Here is a 22,553-nt window from a genome sequence, read left to right as displayed (position 1 = left end):
TTCATGCATATATTTGAACATTTACGTTACAGTTTATTAGCCTAACGTTGTCTCACATGTCCTTGGTTAATGCTGATAATATGTCCTCCAAACCCCTGCACTACTCTTTACATACGCTCTATAAATCACTTCATGCAGACAGACTGCTGTTCTAAAAATAGTCTGCATTCCTGCTGTGTGCTCCAAGAGTTGTGAGGGTAACTGAGGGCTTACACTACAAGATGTTGACCAAAAACATGTGCACACTCCACTACAGATACTTAAAAATATCAACTGCAGCTTTTTTTGTTGCAAAAACCTTAAACTACTCATATATTCTCGTGTGAGTTCTGTCATCCCCGTGACACACAGCACCGACGTGTCTCTCTGCGGTAGATCCGGTGGCAGATGGAGGATTGGCAGTAAAGGAAGGGATCCGGTGCCAGAAGCCTGCTGAGTTCACACTGGACCATCACAACCGATTAGTTTCAACGGCCCGGTGCACAGCAGAGACCTGTGTTAGCACTTTGGAGATTCGTGTCCGGAGTACAAAACATTGTGAAGACTTTGGTTCCAAAACTAGATAAACTCCACCAAACAAATAGCAGTAATCAAACACAATAAAAGCATTTTAATAGTGTCAGTACATATAATTCTTTACTAGATTTTTCTTAAAAACAGCTGTTTTGTTGTGAGAAAAAGCTTGCTGGTGAACGTGAAGTGATAGATTATACATTTTCAGTAGCAACACAAGTGAGTTCTTTGGAATAAATAGAAGAGAGATGTCAATTTAAGACACCACAGCTCTGAGCAGTGAAACACGAGTGCCACCTACAGACACTCAAGGAAAGGTGCCGCCTATACTTAATGACTGATCACAAACACAACATGACACCAAACATGTCACCAAAAGAAAAGAAAAAGAAAAGGAATTTAGGGATCTTTTATTGAACTAAACATTTTTAAAGAAGACTTTTCAAGGATATTCCATTTACAAAGATATAAAACAGAGAAAAACTGCAAAATGATCACATTTGAGAAGCTAGAACCAGAGAATGTTTTGCAGTTTTGCTTAAACAATAAATAATTAAGTGATTACCAAATAAGCTGCCAATACATTTTCTGTTATCTAATCAATAAATCAAGTAATTGCTGCAGCTCTGTGATATTCACCACCCAGACTAAATGTCTATAAATATATTCAGTTGACTTTGATATGAAAAAAGTACAAACTGAATTTCTTAAGACCTCTGAATCTCAGTAAACAGTACTTTTACAATCTCTAGGTTCTTATTGTTTTTACTGCATATTTCCACTTAAGTACCTTCAGGATTAAAGGATAACTAATATATTCTATATATTTTCTTATTGTAAACTTATCCCATAATCACATACCAGATTTATCCTTAAAGATAAAACAATAGCACATGAATATTCCTACATGCTTGTTCCAACACTCCATTGAAGATACATCACGCTTCTTCTGGGTGAAGTTTTCAAGACTTTTTATGGCAGCACAGATGCATACACAATTCTGGATCGCACTTTTTTTTTTTTTTATCATTTGAAAAAGTATGTAAAATGTAGAATGAAGTAATGTAATTGTTTTAACCTCCGTGACATAAGGGGCACCTGGCATTGAGGCTAAAATAAAAACAGAAAAGACGATATATCAACCTGTTTTGATTAATAGTAAATCTGTTGTCATGCTGATTTTTGGCACCTGATGGTGAACTGTGGATATTTATTGACCATATGACTTGGCTCACATTTATAGTGCTGACAGGGCAAACGGGAGGTGTGAGATTTGTGCGCATTGGTTTGAATTTGTCTAACAAAAGAAGCGCAATAAACAAAATAAAAATAAAAACTCATTTTAAAAGCTTACATGCTACTAAAATATCTGAATCCTGTCCTGATTTGAAAATAATAAAAATAGATACACACAGGGAGCTTCTCTTACAAAACATGACCTTCCTGTTGTGCAAGGAAGGACACGCCAAGCATAGAGAACTACAACAGAAAATTGGAGAACTTATGATCGAAAAGCTCCATGTAAACTCAGCCAACACCTCCTGTCTTGTCCCTCTTGCTTCCTGTTTGTGGTGACATAAGGTCGATTCTCGGTGGTGCTGTTGGGTGCCGTTTCCTGTCTGTCGTAGTTTGAATGTGCATGGTGTTGTTGTTGCCTTGCTGAAATCCGGTTACGTTGCTGCAGTGAATTTGGATTCCAGGTGGAGGATAGGAGGGGAAAGCGACGGGACTGGAAGACTGACGCTGCAGATACAGAAATAAAGAGAGATTTTAAAAACATCAGCAGTCGAGGTTGAAATATTTGTTTCAAGTCTTCGATAAATACTGTGTTCATGAGAATTGTTCTGCATGAAAGTTCAAAGGTAATAACAGTTGATTCCACTGAGGGAAACATTGTTTTCGATTTAGTTGGATGTGCTACGTTTGCAATTTAGCAAACTAGTGAGTGGGTAATCTAATGCAGGAAATGCAAAGTCTTCCACTGGGTTTCTTGTCCACAGTAGTAATCTCAAGACCTCGCTTCTCGCTCCTTGAAAAACACGTGGTAGAACACCTCTGGTGCCATCCCAGTATCTCTCCTCTGGCCCAGTCCATGTGTGGGTTGTGCTGGACGAGCCAAGGATACCCCAGAATTAACGGGTGTGTGGGAGCATCAAACACATGGAACTCGATCTGTTCAGAATGCCATGCACAGGTGTTGCACAGGTTGAGTCATATGGGAGACCCGACACAGAAATCTGTCATCCAGAGCCTTGGCTTCCAACACCTCGGGTCATTACCCGAAGTGTTGTGCCCCAGTAGCTCAGCTGGTAGAGCGAGAGCAACACACATACAAAGGCTCCTCGCCGCAGCATCCCGGGGTTCAAATCTGACACGAGGTCATTTGCTGCACGTCATCCCCTTATTTCTCTCTTTCCAATCTTGAACTGTACTATCATTAAAGGCATAAAAGCCCAAAAAATTATCACCCCCTGCCAGATTTACACAAGCACACCCAACCTGTGCTATATTTTCCCAGCACTCTCTCCTCAATAACACAATTAATTCATCAATCTTTATTTTTAAATAGAATATGATATTCAGTCTTAGATGTGCGCATCAAAGAATTTTTAAGGCAAAGATACTTTAAATCCTCTGCAGCCTTGCACTTCGCCAGGAGAGGTCACTGTACCTGAAGCTTCGAGTAATGAACCCATTTTTGAAACAATTAGCTGAAGTGGTTCAGTGCTTCACAAAAGCTTCATTTGCCCATCACTACAGGCAGGTAATCAGCGTAGCAGGCAAGAATCAGGCAGAGACAGAATCAGGATCAAGGAAGCCAGGGAATCAAACACAGGGGAGACATGAGACAGGAAACAGGAAGACAGTACTAACGCTGGAACTCTTGACATAAATGTACAAAGACAAACTGGCAACGAGAGACAAACAAAACCCAGACTATATACACCAGGAAGTGGGAGGGAACAACGGGACACAGGTGGAGACACTAACGAACAGAATGGGAACAGGGAGTAAAAACAACTGTAACAAGAGAGGATAGGTAACAAGTATATAAGTAACAAAATAAAACAGGAAGTACAAAACATCTAACGGACAGGACGAGACCTAATACATAACCCCATTTGAAGGCAGCAAAAGTAAAATAAAACCCACTTGGTACTGCAAAGCCGGGTTTTGACTAAAACTCTTGAGGGAAGGTTTTTCTGTTCTGCTCTGAGAAGACCTCCCGGTCGAAGGAGACGGTGGTGACGATACAATGGGGCAAACCGAGGACCCTTTGACTTTACTCTCCGTCAATGGGCGGCTCACGTCATCATAACACATGCTTGAAGGTCGAGATGAATGTGAATCTGAAAGGTAAGACAATAATCTTAACACATTAAGCCAGGATGCATAAGTTGTTTGTATGATTGGTGATCAGGGGTTTCTTTGTAGCTCACTGATTCTTGAGAATTTGGAGAAAACAGGTTTTAAATTTGAAAAAAAAAAAGATTTATTGTTAAGAAATCTAAACGTATGTGTTTATAGAACAAGGTCTCAGCAATCGAGCAATATTTCTGGGCAACCTCCTGATTTTGTCATTTTTTCATAAATGATGATGATCCCCATACGCTTCATCTTGGACACATTTTGAGCAACCATAAAATAAAGTGAATATATTTGAACATTCATTGCTTTTAGTTTTAAAGAAATATTGGACTCTACTCTTTCATTTGGTATTATACATTTTGAATGAGTTGTAGTTTTTATCTGGGGACAACTGATTTTCTGGGTATTGGGCTATCATATAATCATATAATTTATAAAAGTAAAGACAAACATATGACATTTTTTACCTCAGACCCTCAGATGATCAACCCTGATTATTTTAAATGAGAAAGTGTAATTGCTTTTCAACAGAATTAGAAGAAGAAGTGGGACATGTTTTATCCAAATTCTCAAGAATCAGTGACCTGCAACACCAACTTCCTTTTTTACCTTTGACTCTTTGATTTGAAGCACGTGCCATTTCCTGAAACAAAAGTAAGTAAAAGTTCCTCTTTAAACACACCATAAAGACTCAAATGAATTACCAGTTTATAGGATAAAGCTGGTCAGTCTGTTCTGGTGATCTAAAACACGACAAGAAGGAACAAAATAGCCTACAATTTTCTCACCACTTTAAAGTTAATCATATGCCTGATAAGTAAGTAACACAAAATGAATGTCTCTCCGTTAGAGTCTAGCCAGACCATCAAAGTTGTCTGAATCTCACCTGAATTGGTGGGCCACCTGTTGGCACGTTTTCACAAGCGTTCACTTCTTCAAAACGTTGACTCCCTGCAACAACAAAAGACCAAATAAAACGAGGTGAAATGTGAAAACTAGTGCTGTAAAAATACATTTTTGTCAAGTTCTAATGCGGCTAAATATGTCAAACTCAGTCAGTCATACTACTTATTCACTTTTGAAATAGTATTTTGACAAAATAATCTTAATTTAAGTTCTTATTACTATCATGAAGACAGTGAAATGCTCTTAAAAGCTCCAGAAAAGCTCGTAGCTACATGTAGTTAAACCTTTTTGAGCTAATAACCGATTTATTCTCATTTTCCTCAATTAGAAAATACAAACCAAAATACATAACAAACTCTACGAACACCACAGAATTGGGAAAAAAAACATGCGTTAAAGAAATAGTTGGACATTTTGGGAAATATTTGGCCAGGGTTAGATGGGAAGATTGACACCACTCTCATGTCTGTCCGCTAAATATCAAGCTAGCCAGCAGCCGGTTAGCTTAGCTTAGCATAGCACAATGACTTGAAACCGAAGAAACTGCTAGCCTGATTAAACAAACAAGATATAATGTGACAGCTAGCCATACTCTTGTCCAGATTAAACACAATATAACATGTTAATAAGCAAGATTTAGAGTTAAGAAAATATATTCCCCAGTTTCCAGTTTTTCTGCTAAACTAATCTAACCGGCTGCTGGCTGTAGCTTCAGAGTTTGCGTACGTACACGAGAATGGTATCTATCTTAGAAAGGGAATAAGTGTGCTGAAGTGGTGGGAAGAAAAAGTTAAAAGCAGACCTGAAGCCTTAGTGATATGAAACTTCTCAAGCTCCTCTATAAGTCTTTCTTCCCTCTGGTCCTGGAAAAAGGAGGAGAAAGACGTACAATGATTTAAAGAAATGTGTGATTTGCTGCATCATGTCATCATTTTAGCACGACTATTATGAAGAGATTGGTTCCTCACCAGTTTCTTCAGCACTTGATGGACATCATCATTTATTGCACGTTTGTGCATCTTGTACAGTTTTTCTGAATCAATTGTACAGTCTGTGAACAACATGAAGTAAAGATGTAACAGTAAGGCCAGGCATCACAAGCTATTTAAAGTATCATTTAAAGTGTCTGAGTTTCAGATTGAAACAAAGGAGTTTTCTCACTATGGGCGGAGGGCCTTTTCTTGGGTGTTTGGTCCCAGCATTTCTGCATGAGCTCTTTCAGTCCTTCCAACCCTGCAGCCTCGCCCCTGATCTCATTCGGCAATGGACGGTCTCCGTCCGAGATGCGCAACTTCACTAAGCTGGATGTTTTAGCTACAGTGGAGGAAGGGTTAAAAAGGTTAGTGATTTGAGCATAGAGAGTGAGAGATGCTAAAATAGGCATAAAGATAAAATAGTCACTTACATGGATATGGTTGTTTCCCTGTGGCAATTGACCATAACAGTATACCATAACTGAAAGAGAGAAGGTTACATGTCAGGATTACTATTTATACCATAAGGGCTATGCCACTGATGACTTCCTGCCCAGGCTGGACCTGTGTTTAACAAGTGTGCATAATAAGTATATACAAAATGACCCTTGCTCATGTCAAAATGAATCCGTATGATCATGTGAAGCTTTTATATCTAAAATTAGGTGTCATTGTCGTGGAATTCAGCCGATACCAAATAAACTAAAGAGTTGTGAGAAGTAAATTTATTATACTGAAATAAAGATACCTGAGGAAATAAGTAGTGTTAGAGCTCTTTATTCTTTGCAAAGAAGGTTCAAACGTCACACAGAGTGCAAGCAGTCTGGGCGAGGAAGAATGTATGTAGGAGATGTATCATAAATTGTAAAGACAAAGAAAGGGGAGGTTTGGAAGAGTCGTAAAGCTTATCAGCACATGATCTAGACCAGATCCTGGGCACAGAGTGTTTGGGTGTCATAAAATATATGACACTGGTCAAATGCAACTGACCCCTACTTCCTTTACCTCCCCAAAAGAGATTGATGAGAGACTTAAAGGATCTCCTGATAACACAGTGGAATGGGGGCTGGTATGGTGGGAAACTACTGAGACAATAGATAAGTACAAGAAAAGCATATTATGAAATGTACCATGGCAGCCATTTATTATCCAAGGGTTCAGCTCTCTTGTACCTGTAAATATCAAAGGATTGGGTTGGTTTGTATGATAAGTCGAACGCCTCCGGTGGCATGTACTTAGTCGTCCCTCCTTCCACTTCACTGTCCGAATCCCGCATGATGCTGTGGGAAAACTGGGAAAGGCCAAAATCTGTCAGCTGGAGAGAAAATGAGCAAAGAGAGGAAGAAGAGTGTCAGTTGTTCCTTTCCGTGGGACATGACACACAACAATGTGTTTGCGATACTGCTGTGAGAATACGCACACATGTGAATTCATGTTCTTTTTGGTAGAGTGCACGCAGAGTGCAAACTAGTGTAACAATATAAAGCAAGCCGGACGAGGCCTGGCATCTCCTGAAGGACTCACCTTGGCATTGAGAGCGCAGTCCAGCAGCACGTTGCTGGGCTTCAGGTCCAGGTGGAGCATGGGAGTGGGCAGACTGTGGAGGAAGTTTATGCCCAGAGCCACTTGGTGAGCCAGTCTGAAGACCAGCGGCCACGGTGGAGCTCCATCTAAGGTTTCCTGTAAGATTTAGTTCATTCTTACAGATCTACAAACAGTGACTCTCTCTCTCTCTCTTATATTATACATATACCACAATCCATTCTTTGTGAATTCGCCCGTGAATCTAAAGCCCAGTTTGATAAAGTCAACATCCTCACCAGTAGATGTACAAGACATGGAAATAAAGAAACAATTCTGTTAGTGTATCACACTATTATTTAGTGTTTATATTTACAGTACGCAAGTTTCTCTGCAGTAAAAGTTCCCTATTCGCTTTTTTTCTTGTACTTGAGTTTAAGATATGAGTACTTCTTCCACTGGTTACCTGTAGGAAGGCCAGGGACCCTCTCTCCATGTACTCCATGACCAGACCGAGCTGTGTGGTCGGGGGGGAGGTCGGCAGTCGACCCTTGAAGACTCCTCGGACCTGAATAACATGCGGGCTGCTTCCTAGACGCATCATGTCGATCTCACGCATCAAAGACGCACTCTTCCTGTGTGTGTGTTCGTTTGAATTGTGAGTAATGTATTTAGGGCGAGACACTACAGGTAAAACATCTAGAGAGTTTGGGTTATTTTGTCTCTTTTCAGACTAGTGGAAAGAAAACATAAAAGAAAACACACATTTAGGAGTTTATTTTACTTACTTTGTCTATTTGCATTTTTATATTTCTCCTAATTTAATCAAAAGTTAGCAATGGATACATTTAAATATAACATTTTAGAGCACTTGTAATCAACTGGGGAAGTTTCATGGTGATATCTATTAGTTCACCTGTCTTTCAAAAGGTATGGATTTTTACAGAACACATCTTTAAAGGCCAACACCAAAGCTTCCCGTTTCATTCCTTTATATATTCTGAAGGTTTGTACAGAGCGGTGTGTTCATATATCATTCATAACCTGAATTATGTAACAGTTTATTCATAGAAACATGGCATTTTAATGTATTTGTTATGGTTTATGTAGTGATGGCTTTATCCAATGTGCAGATTTCTGTTGTATCCAAACGAGCACATATTTAATAAGATGATGCTTCATTTGCATATTTGAACAGAACCCTCACATACTTACCCATCTTCACGATAAAGCAGTTTAATGGCCACATCGCAGGCCCACTCTCGATGCCTGGCTTTGTAGATTTTTCCGAAACCCCCGGCGCCAATCTCCGTGCACCCCTCCAGGCTGGATTCTTCGATCATATAGGGAACTATACAGGACATAGTTCACTGCAGGAGGAAATATGAAAAGTTTGTTTCCATAGGAATGAAATTCATTGTTCCTCTAAAATAAAGAGGATCTTACCAGACACTCAGTCAGCGGCACTTAACTCCTGGATGTGTGTTCACTTTTGGCCTTCAGTCTAGAATCTGAGAGGTTTAACATTACTCACAAGTTGGATCATCATTCCGACTGACTAAACATCTTTAAAGTTCATATGTTTTTAGAACAGAAGATATAGTTGAACACATTAATCTTGTATGTGCCTAGTGTTCTTTGGGTAGCTGGTGTGGCAGCGTATCAGTGTGCAAACCTTCTGATTCATGTGTATATATATATATTTATATATATATATATATATACATATATATATATATATATATATATATATATATATGTGTGTGCAACGTATCATTACAGATGTAGATAGATTGTTGTGTTTTTAAAATAAGAGTGCATTCCTAGATTCAATAAATGTATCATATGAGTCATGTGGTTAGGGTTAAAAAAACAGACTCTGTTATATACCTTCAAGGTTAAAACCAGGAAATGCTCCCATTTGAGAACCTGAAACTTGACTTCATTGATACATAGCATATAAAACTTCATATTTTCCCATTTCCACTTTAACTTAACTCAACTTTAAAGTGTTTTTTTTAAATGTAGCATGGGTTCATATTTCCCACACGGGCACATACATGTTACTAGCATAAAGTCACACATACACATCCGGCAGGAAACCACACTGTGTTGTTCAGGCTACCTGGCACTATGAGAAAGCCCAGAGGGGTCGACAAACAGGAAGACTTGTCAAATGTAATAATACTCACTAATACTTTAATACTAATACTTCAGGTTTGTCTTGAGATTGTGTCACTTTAACCGTCCTTTGTGTCGTTGTATTACATTATACTTTAATGTATTTAGTCTGAACTCTTCCCCCTTTCAGTTTTAAAGTCAAAAGAAAAGTTTTAAATCTACTGTAGTTGAATCTACGAGCTTAACACAACTTAGGCTTTTGTGAATGAAAGGATCTTATCGGCTACAAGGTGGAAACAACATGGGGAAACCACTCACCCTTAGGGATGTATTCTTCCTCATCATTCAACCGTACCGATCGAGGTAGAAGTGTGTGAAAACCCTCTAAAACTTTATACTCTCCGCAGCAGCTCTTGTTTCACCCAAACGGACTAAAGCAGAAGTGAAACTAATTGTACACTTCTGCCTCTGGGCTGCTCAAGCAACAGGCGAGTGTGTGTGACAACAGTTTAGTGTTTTTAGTTTTTGATCCTATTCCTCGTCAGATTCAACAGATGCTTAGGTGAATATATATTTTATTTATGATTGTTATTCGGTGATTTGTAAATGATAAATACTTCATTTAGGGGAACTTGAGGGAGCTTGGTTGTAACACGATAGTGCAGTTACACTTTAAATACCTCTAATGTATAAGGAATCTGATAATCAGATGTATGAACAGACACTTTTTCTTGTTTTATTCTTTCAAATAACTTGAAAATGACTATGTATATCCTTATTTGTTAGTTATAAAGCAGACAATCGTGTACCCTATAGGGGAAGACCACTATAGGCCACCATGACACCCAAATTAATGCACACATCACGAGCACAAGCTACTATTATACTATTATATTATAGTATACTAATGCTTAAACCAAAATTGATCTAGAAAAAACTATAAGATATTTTAAGTTTTGCCAGCAGAGGGCGTAGTCTGCAAAATGATTTTCAGTAAATGGGTAGGGTTACTGTAAATCATTGACTAACACCAAGCCTGGATTGCTAAATGCAGTCCAATACCACTGCTGTTGTTGTTGCTCGTGTGCTGATTCATAATACATAATGATCTGAGTACTTCTTCCACACACAGACAGCAGCTTCCTTGTTTTTACAGTTTTTGGATTTGTTGACAATAAGAAAATTACTGGCAGATTTATCCTTGTTGTCTCATCTTAACTTTATTTATTTATACACATGTTCTTATTTTTCTTCACATACAAAATAAACAGAAATAGAAAGTTACAATAATAAAATGTTTTTTAAAAAAATCAATAAATAGAAGCCAGTAGAATAAAAACAAATAAAAAACACCATGGATAAAATAATAATATTGTAACAACCTAAAAAGAATATATATATATATATATATATATATATATTTAAAACTAATGCCATGGTACATTGTACCACAACAGATGCAGGATGTAGTGCAGGAGATAACATCCCTCTTCTTGTCTTTGACACAGATCAACTGCACCAAGGAAACCACATTTTAAACAGATGAAAGCCTCTCTGTCAACCAGGAGTTAAAAAAATACATTTAAAAAAAGCCAGGAAAAACCCCTCCTGACGTCAGTGGAAATCCCCTTTATCTCCAGTTAGACACAAGTCAACCTAACATTTTTAAAACACATTTTTTAAAACATTAAATGTACACTTTCATGGCGTATTATTTGCTATAATAATAATAATAATAATAATAATAATAATAATAATAATAATAATAATAATAATAATAATAATAATAATAATAATACTAATAATTTATGTTTAATAATAAATGCATAAAAAACTATAATTAAAGCAACATTGTGTGATTTGTTTTAGGATGTTAAATACATTTTCACATGGTAAAATAGTCCACAAATGCATTTTGAGTGTATAATATTATTAAAATAACACTGTGTTGGTGTTACAGCGACATCACGCCGCCCATATGCAGCCGAAGTGTCCGCCCTGAATGTGAGACACTTCGTTTAGTTTCGGTTTGTCTTCGGGGTTCCCACCGGTGGTCGGTGTCTTCCTCATCCGCTGCAGCGACGGTCCTTCTCCCGTGGTCTTCTGTCCAGCTGTCCGATCATCCGGCATTATTTCCGGCTGCAGATTGAACTTTGGTCTGGTCCATGTTGTTGTGTTGTCATTGCGGAAGCCTGACGCGCGCAGCACCGCCTCTCTGGAGCTGCTGGAAACGACACTGAAGACGCGGAGCGATCGACCTCACGTAAGAAAGCAACACCGAGAAAATCCTATTTATATCGTTTTATTGTTTGTTTGTTTTAAACCCTAATCTGTCTACTACCTATTCTGTCCTCCGCCTTTGCTGAAAGCACGTATTTCTATCCAGATAAACGATAAACCAAATGATCTGGCATTAAGGCCATGTTTTGTTTGTTCGCTCCTAATACATTGTTCTTTAGCAGATGTGAATCCGTCTAACTACAAAAGACCACAACAGTGCAAATAATACGTCCGTATATTATAACGGAGAGACACACTGCAGACTTGTTTACATGGTGGAGTTTGTAAAGGTACGCACATCAGGTGCAAAGTGGTGGAGAAGTACTCCAGGAAGTACACGGAAATGTACTCCACAACCTTAATTTGACAAGTATAGTTACTTTTCAGAGTAAGATTTGACATTAATTAAAGTGTAATGCACTGGCAGAGATAGTGGTATTGTTCTCCATAACAAAAGGCAACAGCTAAGTATTCAGAAAGTGAAAGTACTAATACCACATTGTGAAAATACTCCACTACAAGTAAAGTACCTTACAGTATCAGCTAAATGTACTTAGTGTTTTACTATTAGATATGATGGTTTTGGATTCATATTACCGCTACATTAATGTGTATGTTGCATTTTACTGCTGTAGATGTTTTGCTGATTTTAACTCCTTTACATCCTGTCGGTAGTTTAATCTGCACAATGCATCATATTCTATAAGATCATCACGTGTTTGTATCTTTGTCTCTGTCCTGCGAGAACCACGTGTCTCTAAAAAGTCTCAGAAAAGCCGCCTGAGTTCATCTAAATAACAACCTGTTTTATTATTTATGTATATGAAAGTATAGAGGCTGTACACACAGGAAGTTCCTCCTTTAAATACTGTATGTACAGGAAATGTAGGCTGCGTGCACTGTAGGTAAAAGTCAAATTGCAGCACCACCACACTTACTGTCATTGAACACATCTCTGTCTCTGTGACAATAGCAGAAAGAAACACAATAGTTGACTCTAAATTCACATTTAATATGAAGTTTATTGACCAGATGTTTCAACATTCACAACCCGTAACTAAACAAAACAAATCTAAAGGACATATAGAATAAAATAAGGGAGGAAAAAGAAAATACCGCACAAAACACAGCATAAACAAATGATATCTGTTATTTCTTTATATACTTTAAGAAGTGACACCAGACTTTACAAAGCAGTCGTACAGTTTATATCTTTACCACCGAAGCGTGTGAACATGTGATGTTGTGTTATTTGTTTTTCTCAGTATGTTCAACACTTTGACGCCGGTTTAAGAGCGAGGGATGGACGTTGAGAGAAGGGATGGAGGTGGAGGAGGAGGAGGAGGAGGAGGAGGAGGAGGAGGAGGAGGAGGAGAGCCAAAGGTGGAGGATGAGTTTGCGTGTTCCGGGATGCTGCGGGGGTCTCTGTCCTTCCTGCACGGCACCGTGGAGCGGATATTTGGGGTGATGTTTGGAATCGGAGCGGATGATTTGTCTCAAGCCAACAACGGGCAGATATGGCTGAAACTAGGAGGGCAGAGCGACGATGTGAAAGCTGCCAAAGTGAGGCCACATTTCTTTTTGTTTTAACAGTACACACTAAGATATGAGTAACCTTGGGCGATGTTAAACATGGAGCTTGTTACTGAAAACAACTTTTAGATTAATTAGAGCACGCAATCCTTGCAAGTTTGTAACCCTTCATTTGGAAAGTTACTATTGTCATAACTGGAGAGTTAACCTACAGTGCACTGTTCCTGGTAAATGACTCATCGAGGGTTTTTAAATGTCAACCTGTTGACACATAAACTCGGAATGACCGCACCAAATGAAAATGAATTGTGTTGCAAAGTGGTTTGGTGCAGAAGCTCTGCTGTCCTCAATAACAAGACAATAAAAACCTTGATTGTCAAGCACATAACGAGGATTTATACGCAAGCTGTGTATTTCCTCTTCGCTCAGAGACACTACTCAGTTTGGCAGTATGATCGTGGGATGGATGTTAGGAGTCCAGTGTGGTAGGAACAGAGAGCTCTAGGGGCGGGGTTGAAAGTTAATAAAAATAATTACAAATGAAGGTATGCAAGCTATGAAAGGATAGGTTCACAATGTTCCAAGTCTGCATCTGGTACCTGTGTGAACTTTAAAACATGTTGTGCATGCTGTAATTATTCCTCCTGTTCTACCAGCTGTTCAAATATGTAAGTGACACGGGACAAAGTCCAAATCCAAGAAATACACCCACATGTTTATCTGAAGCTAAATGAGGATCTTGTAGTCTGTAGTGGGTATCTCCCTCTGGACAGTGTTTCCTTGTTAAGCTGCACAAAACACAAAGAGGGGATTTGCATCTGCATCTGCATATGTTTTGAATGCATAGTAGCATTTAACTATTAAACATTTTCACTTTTTACATGACATTACACTGTCTAACAGCAGACTCTGTGAGTCCAACACTACTTTTAATTGCATTTAAGTCCTTTTTTAAAACACTTTTACAATTACAATTACAATTGCAAAGTTGTCATAGAAGTGTAGATGAAGTATAATAATAATATTTATAATTATATTTTGATAAACTTGGAGGATTGTTTTATGATTTTCCCCCCAAACGGACAAATAATATTCAGATTTTGTCTACTACTAATACTACGCTATTTCTTTTACCACTATTACAGTAACAATTTAACAAAACAATAATGAAGCAAACAATATTTCTGTCTTGTAGTTATTTGTGAAAGGACTCGTGAACCAGGAGGAGCAGCAGGAGGTTCGTTATCCCGGAGTTCTTCACTGCATCTTCTGTGGAGCCAGAGGACTGTTCATGGACTGCCTGATAAAAAGCACCTCAGCACATATAGTGGTGAGTGTTGCATGCTGGGTCTTTTGTTTAGGCTACGTTCAAAGGTCACGAAGCAGATATTTTTCTTTAGTTCTGCAGAATAAACGCAGGAAAGCAATGAAAACCAGAAAAGTGAGAATATTTAATATGCAACTTGAGCCCCAAATGTTCTGCCAAAGGAGCTATTAGCGTTTCCTGTTTGCAATGTACCAATGGATGTACAGACAACGGTCACTGGATTACTTTATATTGAACTTAAAACGGTAATGTATTTTAGGAAAGTTCTGGAGTTATAATAGTAGCATGTTATTAGATTTATGGACGTTTATTTATGATTCAGAGATAATGTTTTCTTCTGTAAGAATAAGAAATATGTGTACGAATCCCCTTCCAGCAAACTTAGTGTTCTGTTTTAGACCGGTGATGCAATAATGATGTTGACTAATAATGTGCTATCTTGCATTCTTATTAATCTTACAAGAAATTACATTATTAGTCAATGTCCTCAGCTAACAATGTGTCATACCCCTTATGAAGTAACAACTGCCTCTTGGGAATTTCTAACCTATTATTAACATAGCAAATAAACAACTCGGGGACATTTTATTACTTATGACCGCTTTCTTTTTCACTAAGTTTTACTTGATGCTAAAATTCTTTGGAAATACCCTTTTTACGTGTCTCACTTACAATAACTAGTAAGGTTTATTTTAACTTGACTTACCTGATTATAAGTCTGTGTATCGTGTTGTTAAAGAGTTTTCAGCTGAGAATATTCTAAAGTACAAATATTAATATGTGTGAAAGTGTATTTTAAAGTTCAAGGGAGTCATTTTAGGGGAAGTTGTTGGAGCTGTAATGATTGATAAAATGGGAAATTTGTATAATCATGTGTAATCAATCTGGGTGGGGGAAAGCTCAGCAACAGTAACAAAGTACTAGCCAGATACAGCTATAAGTAATATGCTCAATACACATGTTATACGTTTGCGACCACAAATGGAAAATGATCATATTTCCACTGGCTCGTCATAAGATCATATGTCTGAGGCCACAGACGGAGTCAGGGACGCTCTTTGAAAGTCTCTTAGAACGGGTGTGCGGATCGGCATGATCCAAGACGAAGACTGAACCCACAATAGTGGCTCAAAGCCCAGACTTGGCAGGAGACTCATTGTGTTAATTAGGAAACCAGGTGGCTAGAAGCTGGGACCAAGTGTATCCGATACGATGAGAACTTGTTAGGGTCTAAAATCAGCAAGGGAGTAAATCGCCGTTCATAATGACCGGATAGGGTTGAGGAAGGGAAGAGGGTTGTTTGGGCAATAACTATAGAATAACAACTAATCTGTCCAAAGCCATCCTTTGTTATATGCCAGACATGAAGAACAACAAGTCAACTGCTCTGTACAATTGTAGCTGTTCTGCTATGTTCAATGTAACAACTCGTCAATTGAGTTGAATCTCTTTCAGTTTTATAAATTCAACCTTGTCTTTTCTTACGTTTTCAGATGTCGTGTCAAACAATAAAATAATTGACAGGTGAATCGACCTACATTTATTAAATCCTGTCTCGTAATATTATAAACAGCTCTGCAGTGTTTTGTAATCTGATAAGTCTTCAAACTCATGGATCTGTTACTTCTGTTAATACAAACTGGACGTCTTGACTTGTACATGAAGCACCAACGCAGCCGTTTGCGTTGTTTAAAGCACGGCTGTTCTGTGTCGTCCAACTTTTTATTTTGCTGTCATTACGAAGACTGAGATTAATGTCATTCTGTTTTCCTCTCACCAAACCAGGTTGGCTCTACAGGATTCCTGCTTATCTCAGGTCTTGCAGAGCCAGTGGTGCGAGCCTACTCCCTTATCACAGACATAGTAGAGAGATATGAGGGCGCACTTGTCAGACACTCTGAGACTGGAGACCGAGGCCTGGGCGAGTCTCTGGATTCACGCCGGGCTTTCAAAACTCTGGTGGAGAAATGGGAGGACAAGCACACCCTGGATCTTCTGGTGCTACCGTGGTTGGTGAAGGAAATCCTGCTGGATTTGGTGAAAGAATCGGGTCATGGCTCAAGCCCCAGTCCGGCTCTGACGGATGTAATTGCTGGGGCAAGATCACATGAGGATTCGGAGAGTAGATGGGACAAACCATCCGCCCTTACGTACACACTCCCTGAGCCTTCCAGGACTACTGATTGGGGGGTTGAAGAGATGACTGTAGGTTCAGGGAAACACTCTGCAAACTCCTTATTCCAGTTTTTGTCCACTTCTGCAGGTGCTCGTGGTAGGGCAGAGGGTGCTGAGGAAAGACTCATGCATTCTCCACAAGAGGTTGGCGAAGAGGAGCAGCTGGAACAAGCGATGGCGTTAGGTACCAACGTGAAAGAGGTACGAGGGGAGGATGAAGGTTTGGAACTGCAGTTTTCAGTGGGAAACAAGGAGTTCTGGCTTCTTTTAAAGTTCTTCACAGCCATGGGGTACACAGAGGATGTTGTGAAGCGAGTCCTTGCCCAAACAGGACCTAGAGAGGCGTCACAGTTACTGGATGTGGTTCAACAGGAGCAGTATCGCAGTGATCAGGAGCAGGCAAAAGACAGTGTTGCCTCGAAACAAAGCGAGAAGAACCGACCTTGCGAGACGGAGCACAGAGAACACGAAGAAATGGAAGTAGAAGGAGGTGAGGTGAAAGGTATTAATGGAGAGGTGGGAGACGTTTGTAAGGGAGAGGAAAATGGAGCGACAGGAAGACACTTCAAGGGAGAAGGTAGTGGCGAGGAAGGATACGAGGAAGACTTTGTTCTGGGAGTGGTGAAGAAAGCAGCAGCCAGCTGCGGGTACAAGGAGCAGAAAGTGGCCAAAGTCTACAACATGTTGTCTGATCGATCAACTCACCAGCTGCTCCTGGAGCTGCAGAGAGAGCAGAGCCAAGAGATGGACGCCTCTAGTGAGGGGCCGAGAGAGATGGATGACGTGGTGCTGGAGAAAGAGGGACCAAAAGTTGGACCATCTGAGCACAATGCAAGAGAAATCGAGCTTTTCTTACCTGCAGTTAAGAAAAGATCAGATAATAAAGGACCAGTGCCAAATCTAGCTGTATCTGAGATAACTAAATTCAATAAACTCACAAACTCACAAACTCCACAACAAGTCATCCTTCCTGAAGTCAAAGGGCCACCCATGCCTACTTATCCTCCACCCCTAGATCCTCCACTCACCAATTTCCACTCCAACCAACAATATGGCCACTGGCCTAATCCATCCATCTCAAAACAAAATCCTCCAAAAGACAACGTCTTAAACCCAAAGCCCCATTCTTCTAACGCTTCAAAACAAGTGCTCCAAGCCCCTCAAGCCCCCATCTTCACAAAGAATGACTCGTCTCCCACCCGAGCGAAGGGAAGACGGGGCTTCATGGCCGCTTCTTCGGTGGTGGTGACAGGGGAACAGCGTTTCCTGGAAGGCCTGCAGATGCCCTTCGACCTTCAGCTAACAGACAAACCTGGAGACTCGAAAGTGAGGACGATCGTCATTGATGGGAGCAACGTGGCCATGAGGTAGGAATTGCAGGAGATGTTTTCCCTGGTGCACAGATTAAAAAAAGATATATGTATGACATCGCTTTAGTTTCAAAGATTACGTTTTAGAATACAAATGAAGGATTGACTTTGTTAAACTAGGTTCCACATTGGTATTGTTACACAACTCTACATTTACTGTTGCTTGTTTTCCACAGTCACGGGTTGGGTCACTTCTTCTCCTGTCGAGGAATCGCACTGGCCATCCAGCACTTTTGGGACCGAGGCCATCGTCACATCAGCGCCCTCCTGCCACAATGGAGACAGAAGAGTGACCCAAAGATCAAAGGTAACACTTCCTGTTCCTCGTGTAGTGTTCTGAACTTGGTATCTCTATTGTCGAATCTAAAAGTATCGTAAAGGTTTGCATTGATGCCATTTATTACATGGAATGGTGCATTTACATTGCACCTGGCAATTTTCGATATATTAAATATTGTAATATACAGTATATGGTATTTATGGAAAATGCCTTGTGTGGTTTTAAAATGAGGAAGGCCTCTGCTCGTCCATGCGTGTGTGCTGCTCATATTGAACTTAGTGCAGACTAAACATAGCGTTGTTTGTTCCTGCCCTCTCAGAGCAACACTATATGACTGAGCTGCAGAAGCTGGGCCTGCTCTCCTACACCCCCTCCAGAGAGGTGCAGGGCATGAGGATCAGCTCGTACGACGACAGGTAAACAGGATGTTGCTGTTGAGCTCGAGACAAATAACTTAAGACTTAAGACACCAGCACCCACACATTTGTATTATTTAGGCTATAGTTCTTTGCAGTTGTGAGTAGCTCCTACATTTGCTTTGTGCATTGCATCGAGGTAGAATAGTGCACATTCACAGCACGTTTAAAAATGGAGTATTCGAGTATATTTGAGTGAGGAAAACTACAAAGCCTGCTTAGAATCAGAATGCAGTGAATAGCCCATTCATAAATGTTCCACTGTGGGGCGCCAAACATCTGAAGATTTAAGGTTTTAAAATCTTTCTTTTTCCTTGTTTCCGCAGATTGATGCTGCAGCTCGCGCAGAAGACAGACGGAGTGATCGTCACGAACGACAACCTGAGAGACCTCTCAGACGAGTCCTTTGTATGGCGGGACATCATCAAAAAGAGGTACAAAAAGACTGCACATCATCGATCAGTACATTTTACTTTAATATAAGTATATTTTGAATTAATACGGTTTTCCCCCATAACATTAGGTTCAGAAATCAATAATCTGTGTTGTGTCTTATCGAGACTCCAAACCTTAAAATTATTGAAAATTACTTAAAATTGTTAAAGTAATTAGTAAAAGAAAAAGCCGTTAAAACCTCACAAACAAAAGCTTATTTTTTACATCGTCTCCCTGCCCCATGCAGACTCCTTCAGTACACGTTTGTCGGGGATCACTTCATGGTGCCGGACGACCCTCTGGGCAGAGGAGGGCCTCACCTGGATGACTTCCTTCGCTCAGAGCACAGGTATCAACAACAACACACACACATGTATATTTTAACACGACAGTTCACCCCAAAATCAAAAATACATATTGTTCCATATTGTAGTGCTAATCTAGATTGTTGTGGTGCGAGTTGCCGAGTGTTGGAGATATCGGCCGTAGACATGATGCACTCGGCTTGTGGTGCTCAAAGCGGGAAGAAAATACATTTGAAAAACTCAACAACAAAGTTTCTTTCCAACAATCCTGACCCGGTTACTCGAGATAATCAACGCACCTTGTTGTGAGCAGTTTACTGTAGGAACTATTTTCTTTGTACCGAACTACACCCGCCAATTGTATCACCGCGCAGAAGACAGCGTCTACTGATGGAGAGGCTTGGGACAACACCAGATGTCAACATTAATGGCGTGTAGTTATGGTGTAGTTTGGTACAAACGAAAACAGTAAGAAGAAAAAAATATGTCATTTGGTTTTGTGAAGTAAAATTCATCCGAGGATGATTTTGCTGCTTATTCTGCAGGGTAGCAATGACCTCGATATAATGCTGTAATCTCTGAATGAAGTTCTTTATTTCCTCTCAGGACTCCCGACCCAGGAAATCACTCTTTTGCCGGTGCTGCGACCACTTTCCCTTCCTTCAAACCTCCGCGCTCCCAAACGGAGGTCCTGAACCTCCGTGACCGAACACCAGGTGGAGCTCTGAATGCAGCAGCAGGTAGAGGGAGCTGGAGTAAAGAGAGAGGACATGGAAAGGGATGGGACACGGGACACAAGCAGAGGCAGCATGGAGCTTCAGGACACGCAGAGAGGAGCGCAGAGGAAACGGCCAGCCTGAAAGAGCTGCTCTGTCAGGTTTTTCCGGGACAGGACAACATGGTGGCGCTGGTGCTGCAGTGCCACTCGGCTGAGACGGACATGAATGTGCTGTCTGATATGATCTTGGAGCTGTAGAAGGACGAGACATCTTTTAGTCTTAATATTTTCCCCGAGGTTAAGCGATGTAATTAAGATTTATAACAAAGCAACTACACCAAATCCCACTGGCTGGTCATTGGTCTGCTTCTCAAAGATTTTCAACATTTTCAGATGAGTTGTGAAACTTTCTGCTGACAGTCCAACACAATATAAATGAACTAAGATGTCCCGCGTTTGAACACATGTTCTGTGTCTCATTTATTCCCTCCCAAATGTACAGAAGCCCTGAGAGGCAAGTGAGGAAAAACAAACAAATCTGATCTAAAATAAATTCTCTCCTGTGTGTATAACTTACGAACAGGTGGACAAAAAGGTTTTTCCTAAACACAGTGTGTATATTCTGCTTTGCTTCGTTTAAGGCAGAGCTTGAACTGGACCAGCTTTGCTAAACTTTCCAGCCCCTGCAGTTCTTCACCACTTGTGTCTGCTCTGTCCAAAGCAACCTCCTCTTCATCCTCCAGTGATCTCGACTCATCCTCGCCCGATCTACCTCACCTCTATCCTCTCTCCCTTCTCCCTTAGCATCCTATGTTGGCGACCAATTGGTGCGAGAGAAACTATTACTACTACTACTACTACTACGGACAGCACTGGCCAGACACATTTAAATCAGTTGTTCACTGGAGAACAAATGAATCCCTTCGATCTTCATAGAGTATATAACACACAGGGTTTAGCCATGCTAGCGGGTCTACGGAAGCCCCAGAGGATTAAACTTAATGACTTCTCCTTAGCGCCACGATCAACACTTTGATCTGTGACCAGAGATAGAGAAATAGAGAGAGGAAGTGCCAAACACTTCCCGGGTGTATTCTAATCATTGGCAATTTAATTCCACATTTTTACAGTCATACTTCATCTTTCTTGAATTGCTGAATTATCTTTTTTATTTACAAACATCACACGTGTAATTCACGACCACTGCGGCGTAGTCATCCTCACGTTCCTCGGAGTGTTTTTCATCTTGCGGCCATGTCAAAGGGGTCGTCTGTTCTCTCCCTTGAGTTTTAGTTTGAGGGTTAGTATCTTTTAGAAAAGTCGTTCTTAAAACAACAGCAGTACAAAACAAATCAGCTGTTATTCTCCTTTTATTATAACCTGCTAAACTTCATAGTGTATAGCTACCTGTATGTAAACAAATAACATTGCAGACAATAAGGTGTCTGGCACATAATACTCAGTATAGTTATGGTATCACCAGCTGTGGTCTTGGATGTCATTTTGCAATGCGAGAATAATACTGAATCAATCCTTATAATATTCTGTACACTCAATTTTACATATTTTTTTATTTATCTTAACCAGGTTTGATGCTGTAATGATCGCAGCTTTGAGCCTAAGTCCACACAGAGTGTGTCTGGATGAGGAAACTGCTTCAGAAGGGGAAACCATCCGTTCAGATCCGGTTTAACACAGTTCTCCATTTGTGAGACAGAATCATCTTATTTGTATTGTTTAAATATGTATATTTTAAGACATTGATGCTGAATGCTGTCCATGTTTCTGTAATAAAGTTTTTCTTAATTCTCTTATTTCAGTTTTCTCTGTCCTGGAATCAGAAGGTTACATAAAACCAAAGTGTCAGCTCCATTTCATGACTTCATTGTGAAGCAGGTCCTAGATACATGTTCAAGTATAGACAGTAAAGAAATGTAACTTTGCTTTGTTTTGACCTGCACATCATCAAAGTAATGCTTACTGAGAATAAGACAAGTAGACGGGCTCTAAATATAAACTCGATTAAGGGTTTAGTCCTGCCCATTTTCAAATGTTTCCTAAATGAATCAGATTCTTTCATCAGACATGACTGTCATACACGCAGCAGGAAGAGCACAGGTGGAGCTAATTACACTAATGACGGCAATTAATAACATCAGTTACACCTGTGTTTGACACTGAGTTGTGAAATGATATGCTCACAATGGAATTATTTAGCTTATTACAGCTTTGACTGTAAGTTTAAGCAGCTCCATGTACTCATTAATTAGTTATAAATCTTATTAATTATATTCAGGAAATGACAGGACT

At 39.9% G+C, this 22,553-nt stretch overlaps 2 protein-coding genes across 3 annotated transcripts; one reads left to right on the top strand and one right to left on the bottom strand.

Annotated features, from left to right (window-relative positions):
* Positions 1-906: 906 nt before the first annotated feature.
* ripk3 (receptor-interacting serine-threonine kinase 3) lies at positions 907-9,864 on the bottom strand. 2 transcript variants are annotated; one of them, XM_029454827.1, is made up of 14 exons: positions 9,723-9,820; positions 8,730-8,794; positions 8,499-8,653; positions 7,750-7,918; positions 7,287-7,442; positions 6,935-7,077; positions 6,194-6,243; positions 5,950-6,102; positions 5,757-5,839; positions 5,591-5,651; positions 4,769-4,833; positions 4,492-4,525; positions 3,667-3,863; positions 907-2,256 (listed from the first exon to the last, which is right to left on the bottom strand). In XM_029454827.1, the coding sequence occupies exons 3-14, from the start codon at positions 8,645-8,647 to the stop codon at positions 2,041-2,043; spliced, it is 1,476 nt and encodes a 491-aa protein (XP_029310687.1). In that variant the 5' UTR covers positions 8,648-8,653; positions 8,730-8,794; positions 9,723-9,820; the 3' UTR covers positions 907-2,040. The 2 variants fall into 2 exon arrangements, with proteins under 2 accessions (XP_029310687.1, XP_029310685.1); XM_029454825.1 differs by lacking the exon at positions 8,730-8,794 and having other exon boundaries at positions 9,723-9,864.
* A 1,444-nt stretch (positions 9,865-11,308) lies between these two features.
* On the top strand, positions 11,309-22,057 carry khnyn (KH and NYN domain containing). The gene is made up of 9 exons (XM_029454812.1): positions 11,309-11,667; positions 12,950-13,247; positions 14,413-14,547; positions 16,330-18,086; positions 18,266-18,396; positions 18,689-18,785; positions 19,112-19,219; positions 19,468-19,569; positions 20,132-22,057. Exons 2-9 carry the CDS (start codon positions 12,987-12,989, stop codon positions 20,499-20,501), a joined length of 2,961 nt encoding a protein of 986 aa, XP_029310672.1. The 5' UTR covers positions 11,309-11,667; positions 12,950-12,986; the 3' UTR covers positions 20,502-22,057.
* Positions 22,058-22,553: the final 496 nt, after the last annotated feature.

The sequence above is a fragment of the Cottoperca gobio genome, chromosome 18, assembly GCF_900634415.1.
Source record: "Cottoperca gobio chromosome 18, fCotGob3.1, whole genome shotgun sequence".
NCBI classification, from domain to species: domain Eukaryota; kingdom Metazoa; phylum Chordata; class Actinopteri; order Perciformes; family Bovichtidae; genus Cottoperca; species Cottoperca gobio.
The sequence above is the reverse complement of the archived record's forward strand: the minus strand, read 5'-3'. Positions and strand labels throughout refer to the sequence as shown.